Here is a 7,427-nt window from a genome sequence, read left to right as displayed (position 1 = left end):
ATCAAAGTAATCAAGGAAAAGGAAAGAATCAAAAGCAACCTAAGTCTAAACCATAACAAGATGGAGCACAATATTCCTCTCCACAACAAGGTGATTCACCATTCTCACCTAAGAGGAAATCATATAAGGACAATCTTTTTTGTGGATATTGCAAGAAGTCGGGACATGATGAACATCATTGTTATAAGAAGGATATTGATGAGTTGAAGAATCTTCTTGAGAAGAATAGAATCAACCTACCTTCTAGAATGTCTACACCGGCTTCTTTTTCTAAGGATAAAGGAAAGGGACAAGCTCTTTGTGCTACTACAAGTCCTGATTCAAAGAGATGACTTCTAGATTTAGGGGCTTCTCATCATATGACATCTTTGTAGTCTATGTTTTCTACATTTGAGCCTTGCCACATGCTGCAGATTTTGATGGGAAATCATACATACATGGATTTGATTGGGAAAAGATATATTGTCATTGGGGATAACTCATTCAATGATGTGTTGTGTGTACCCCACTTGACAAACAATCTTCTTTCCATCTATCAAATCACACATGGGGCAACTAGGAAAACTGTGGAGTTCACACCTGATTCAGTTATCATTAGAGACTTGGAGAGTGGAGCAATCATTGTGACTAGTGTGGTTGATCATGCATCTCGGTTGTACTCTTTTTCACATTTTGGTCCTATTGATGAGGTTGATTCTTCCTATGTTGATGATTTGGATTTTGAGAACTTTGGGCACTTGAACTTGGGGATTCTTACATGTGACCCCATTCTTGAGCCTTGCATTTCATCGCCTCCTATTGATATCACATCACCTATTGCACCTGATGATGCAGCTAGTGTGATAGTTTTGCCCTCTTGTGATTCAGCACAACAAGATATTCCATGTCTTCCAGCTTCAGTTGATTGGGATGCCTACTTGACAAACATTGTAGGTTTGTTTGTGGAGTCCTACATTGAAAATTTGGGAGACATCATTGATGACATTCATCTTCTCTTTGATGAAGATGATCCTTCTTCGATTGTTGTGAGGGATCACTCTGACCCTCTTGTGCATTCTCCACATGATCAATCTTTAGAGGTTGACATGATTGTGGATACTTTTGTCCAGTAGTTGGAGCAGGTCTCTTTATTTTTTGAGGAGACATGTGAGTTTGGATATTGTTCTACATTCATCTCCACTAGATCTTGGAGTGCCTTTTTCAGCAGTGTGGCACAGTTTACCACCTTTGGAGGGGGTAACTTTCAGCAACGACATGGGGACACTTGAGCAGTTTTCAAAGATTTCTTTCATCATTAGTATTTTTCCTACATCTTCCCTTTATGATTGGGGAGACTTCATGGATACACCTTTGGTTTTGTTTCTTCCTAAGGGGAGGAACATGGTTTGACGTTCGTGGAATAGTTCTTCATTCATCATCAAGCTTCTATCATTGGTGCAGATTCCACATTGAGGGGGGCTTCCTAGTCTCTCTTCTTCTTCTCTCATATGGGGGGAATTTTTCCTCACATGGGGTTTTCTTCCTCACACACTTCTATGGGAGTTCTTTGTATCTAGTTTTCATCTCTCTTTTGGGGGAGGGTTTTTCTCTCTTTCCCCACTTTGTGAGAGATTTCATTGCATTGGTTTGCATGCATTTTTATTTGTACATGGGTACCTAACATGGCCTAGTCGTTAGGACCCATCTTGCATTGCTTAGTTACATTATAGACTTTAGTGCATTCCCCTAAGTTGCACTTAAGGGGGGGGTGTTGGTGTAAATAATTATTCATCTTGGATATTATTACACCTTACTTAAGTTTACTTAGGAAATGCATTTCATAGTAGTTTGGGTATGAGAAACTTGGGTGTGTGCCACATTGGGATAGTGTGTTTAGGAGAATTTCCACCTTTTATGGTGTTGATCTTGTTGTTACACTCCACATTCAGTGGATGATCCACCTCATATGGACTATTATATTGTTTCTCCTACCTACCCACACCTATTTCCTACCTACCATTGTTTCTTATTGAGCCACATGTCATGTTTGTGTGCTCACATATCCTTATAGCCTTGCCTATATAAGCAGGCTCATGTTCATTGTATGTAATTGAACGATTGATGATCCAATTGATCAGTATTTTTATCTTGATATAATACAATTTATTTCTATCATCTATTTTGTTCTCTCTTATTTGTGCTTTCCATTGCCTCTAGATCTTGGCAAAATCTCACAATATGTCCTAAACCACCAAGTGAATATGGGGGAATATGGTCCTAATAGGGTAATAGTTGGTAAAAGGATAAAAAATAAAAGGAAAGGAAATCTAGGTTTTAACAATGTTGGAAAATTAACTAAATAGTTAGTGTTTTGATTAGGTTAAATTGGGAGAGGCACGAACCATTACATAACCGCTAAAGTGTAGAAACCAAGGATCTCATGGGGAGTGAGAACCCCAAACTAGAGAACCAATTGACAAAAAGAAACAAAACCTCTTCATCTTTCATCTCTTTGGAATTCTTTCATCCTGATGATGAATCACGGAGTGTGATTCGAAATGTTGATTGGAAAAAATACACATAATCGAATGCAGAAAATTTCAAAAGAAAGCACCCCCATTAAATAGTTAATGTTACAATCTATATCTTTAACTAATATAGTGGTAAGTGATTAGTCATAAGTAGAGAATGGCTTGATGAGTACTAAGAAATAAAAGGATTATCAATGAAGATGTGCTCATTAAACATTAAGGGTTCAAATTCCCTCTCTAAGAAAAGGGTTCTTTAGATATTCTTAAGAGATATGCCGTCTAAAATTTTGCTTGTTACAAGAAACTAAAATCAACTCAAAACATCAAGAATTCCTAAATATGCCTCTCTTACAAGGAATATTGGGGATCTTACATAGAGAATCCTAAGGTAATATGGGTTACCTTCCTTGATTTGGAAGAGGTGGGAAATTAATATTCAAAAAATTATCTGTAGAGGCAAGTGGATGGTGGCACTAATTAAGGTTCTCAACTCTAACCTTTATTTTTTATGAGTTATTTATCTCATTGTGTTAGCTTCTCATGCTAGAAGTCTTTACTCTTTCTTTTTTTGGTAGTGCGCTCCTTGTGGCCTTTCTTGGTTTCTTTTCTTGACTCTTTCCTTTTTTGGTAGTGCACTCCTTGTGGCCTTTATTGGTTTCTTTTTCCCCTTTTTGTATCTTCTTTCTTTAGTGGACCTTATTGTCTCTTCTCTACGTAGTTATCTCTTGTTGTAGCTATCTTTGACATATTTTTCTAGATTCCTCTCTCAAGTTATGCATCTCCCTTTTTATTGTGCTTCCTTATTGACCACACCTTTTTTTTCCACCTCATGACCTTTTGCATTATCTCTTTTCTTCTTATACTCTTTGGTGGATGGTAGATATATATTTGAGTTGAGGATTTAGACAGCCAATAGAATCCCTAGAATCCATTAATATTAATAATCTCAATCTTGAAGACATTCGCCCAACTTTGGTTTAAGACACCTCCGAACTCAATCTTATATCTAAATTATTTTTCCATAAAAACTCAGCTTACATTTAAACTAATTGAGATATTGTTCTGTGTCATTTTATTTAAATTAGATGTATTTCATTATCATTTTTCTCCATCATCAATCAAATTCGCACTCAACAATCTTATCATCTAAAATAAAATTATGATTCTGTATGCTGCTTAATATGGAGGCAGGTAATTCAGAAGACAGTAAGTCATATCACATTCATATAAAACATATTACACTACCCTATCTGGGGAGTTAACAATGGCGGAAAGACTATCAAATTCCAATAAGCAATTCAGCAGCCATACATGGTGGTGCTCCACACATTCTGGTATTGTTATACAAGTGTAACTATCAATGCACAGATCTTATCCTGTCGGTGCTCTTGATTTTGACAATCAATTGACTCTATTTCTATTTCTTTATTTACTAACCCTAAAAAAAATTGATACAGCAAACAAAAGAATAGCCCGTGCATAGTACCAGTTAAATTGAAGTTATGGAATTATACTGGCTTGCTCAGCCCTACGAAGAACGCCCTCTAAACTCACATCAAAAGCATCCTTCACAACACCGTAAGAAGCTCCACTGTTCATGTAAATCAACTGCGGAATAATCCCCACAATATTCTCTCTCATTTCCCTCCTCCTCTCCACCGAATACTCACCCAGCACATCCTCAATCCGCATCCCCCCATGAACAACCCTTTCTTGAGGTATAAACACAGAATACGAATTCGCATCCCTAGGAAGATGCCACGTATACTGCTGGTAAGCAGAATCATTCCTGAAAAAAACCGGAATACACCCGGCAATCAATCCATCGAATGTGGACCGTCGGGTGGGCGAGTCACCCGGAGGCTGCAAACAAAACTCCGCCTTCAACAACTTCTCCATCACCGCCCTCGGCCTGTGACTGCACTTGATCTCCCCACAGTTCAAAAAATCACACCTCGACGAATTCCTACAATGCCATATGATCGCCTGCCTCAACCCCACATCTTTCCGCTCCCCACCGACAAAAGCAAACAAAAAATTCCTCTCCGCCGACCCGACCCGGCCCGTCCATCTCCCCACCTCCTGAACTGAGCCCGGATGAAACGACGTCAGGTACGGGACGGCCTGTTCTCGGGTGACCCACGTTCTCCCCTCAACGCAAAGAACCGTTACATTCTCCAATGCATCGAGCTCCAACAGACCCGTGCCCCACCCACGCCTGGCCTCACACAGATCCCACGCAGTCCGACCCGTTACAATAAAATGGTCCGCTCCCCCCTTTCTCCTCCACCTCCACCCGCCCTTATCCTCCAGCCAATCCACGAGCTCCACTCCATGCTCGCTCCTCCGTCCCTTCTCAGGCCCATAGAGAAACCGCAACGCATCCAGGCCGCTATAATATGGCACATAAAACGCATCTGCCGACTCCATGGAATCCACCAGGCATGGGTATTCCATCATCCGCCTGTGAAAAACCAGCTCCACCATATACAAATCCGAAGCGTACCACCCACTGTGATTAGCTATTGCGCTGCCAAAGCCGTCGTTTTGAGCATGTGGGCAAAAGTTCAGCCACGGAACGATCTGCCCACTGCAATTTTTCAGCAGCAAAGTGTTGAATTTATCCGGCAAATCGTACATGTAAATCCGCCTCCCCTGGCAAGTATTACCAGACGCTGAAATTACAGTGTCTATGTTGAATTCCCTGTTGAATCTCATATGGATTGCAAAAACCATAAGAATGAAAATTGTCCCCCAACATGCATGACAGTATCTCCATGCGTGGATCTTTTGTTCTATCAGATACATCCTGCATGCTTTCTTTCTATATAGTATGTCTCTACAATTGTTAGTCTTCATATTTTGGGGGGGCTGGATTACACGAGCTGTGAATAGAAGTGATGGGTACAAAAGTCATATAGCTAAGCTAAACACAGATCATTTTTGAAAAGGAAACAAGGATGAGGATTGCCTCTACCGCCTCCTCTCATGGAAAAGTATATGAGATAATACGTTTTACAGGAAATTCAAATTATTCTAAAACCAATTGGAGCGCGAATGAGATCAAAATATGGGTCAAGAAGAATTGTATTCACAGATTAGAATATAATAATGTTATGAAACTTCGGCCAATGCACTGGAAATTTTCTTAATAAGGTCTGTATTTCTGTTTTACTTCTCTTAATTATTCACCAACATCTGTTCCTCCATTTTAGTACTTACCGTTTTTAGTGCTTGCCGTTATGCAAAGGGCGCTTAAATAGGGCTAACGAATTTAACAGCAGTCCAGTCCACTCATGTTGACAGTAGTGTACGAGGTAAAAATCAGAAAGAGATCAAAAAGAGATCAGAAAGCTCGGCTGGAGTCTTTTAAGTTTTTTTTTTGTTTCCTTTTTCATCACCCCCTTCTCATTTTATTGCTGTTTTGAACTTTTGAAAATTCTAGGGACTTTGTGCCAGGAATTTGTGCCAGGAATTTACAATAGGAATTTTAACTAGCAATTGCACTTGGGTGTGCAATAGGTAACTCGAATAGGATGACATATATTTGTGCAATACATGAGGTCAATTGGTAGGTCAAACATAACTGAAACAAAAACTATAAATCAAGAAGATAATCATGATCCATTACCAATAGACTCATGTTATGCTTGTAATAGGGAGAGAGAGAGAGAGAGAGAGAGGAGAGAGGGAGGGATAGAAAGACGGAGATATAGAGGGGGTGTTGGCGGGGTAGATAGAGATAGAGATGGAGATGGGGAAGGGGAAGGAGGAGGGGGATATATATAAAAATAAATATGGAGAGATAGAGATATACTAAAATAGATATAGATATAGATGTTTAGGAAGAGGGAGAGGGAGAAAAAGGGAGACATGTATGAAGATAGTGTAGTACCCCCGCCCTAATCAATTTCTAATCTCGGTTTGACTTGGGTTAGTTTATCATATTATAGTGTTATAGTCAGATGTTTTGATTTTAGTGCATACCTGTTAATGTGGTTTTCGCATCAATTTGTATGCAAATTGATTAATTTTCTTATTTCGTGTTATTTATCTCGAGCTAATGCTTTCATTAAGTTTATATATGTATGCATGTATGATTCTTGGTTGCCTAGATTCACAGGTTTGAGTGTACCTCTTTGGTCCTTAGAAATTGGATTAGGTGGTTGTAATATCCTCGTTTGACCATAGTCGTGCTCAAGTGAGCATCGTCAGTCGTCGTCGGAATTCCCTTTGGGTTAGGTTTGCGGGTTGTCTGTTTGTTTGACTTTCTTGGGTTGCATGTTTTGTGTGTGGTTAATCGAGTAATTAATCCTTAATCTTTAATTTGATTTAATGTGTGTTTAAGCATTAGTATTTTGAGGACTAAATTAAATAGGCTCCCTTTTTATGTGATTAATCGTTAATTGAATTGCTCAATTCAAGTTGGTAGCAAGTTCAATTAAATAGTTAATTACGCCGAGAGGCATAACCTACAGTGGTAGCACGGGGTGGAGTGGGATGGCATGACAGTAGTGCAAATAGTGCGAATAAATTTACCCAGAATATAGTGCAAGGTGGTGCAAATAAATACTCTAAAAAAAAGTAAGTCATTTTCACTTTATTTTGCCTATAATGTAAAATGGGTATTATATATACAATGGATAATGATATCTTTTATTATCTTTTTAGTAAAAGTAAATATTTTTTAATTCTATATTATTTATAGTAGTTTATATATTAAGTTGATATTAAATTAATTTATATAATTAAATAATATGATAAAGTTAATATTTCTCATATATTTTGTATATAATTAAGTTGATATGAACCTAAATTATATAATTAAGTTAATATTTTTTTTAGTTTTTAAATATATTTTATTTATATTATATTTTTTATTTTTATATTTAATTATATTATTTTTATTTATTTTTT

General features: G+C 37.9%; 1 protein-coding gene across 1 annotated transcript; it reads right to left on the bottom strand.

Moving 5' to 3' along the window:
* Positions 1-3,773: 3,773 nt before the first annotated feature.
* Positions 3,774-5,863, bottom strand: LOC131069964 (probable xyloglucan galactosyltransferase GT19). The gene has a single exon (XM_058005510.2). It carries the CDS (start codon positions 5,367-5,369, stop codon positions 4,011-4,013), a length of 1,359 nt encoding a protein of 452 aa, XP_057861493.2. The 5' UTR covers positions 5,370-5,863; the 3' UTR covers positions 3,774-4,010.
* Between the last annotated feature and the right edge of the window lie 1,564 nt (positions 5,864-7,427).

This window comes from Cryptomeria japonica, chromosome 6 (assembly GCF_030272615.1).
Source record: "Cryptomeria japonica chromosome 6, Sugi_1.0, whole genome shotgun sequence".
NCBI lineage: Eukaryota > Viridiplantae > Streptophyta > Pinopsida > Cupressales > Cupressaceae > Cryptomeria > Cryptomeria japonica.
The sequence above is the reverse complement of the archived record's forward strand: the minus strand, read 5'-3'. Positions and strand labels throughout refer to the sequence as shown.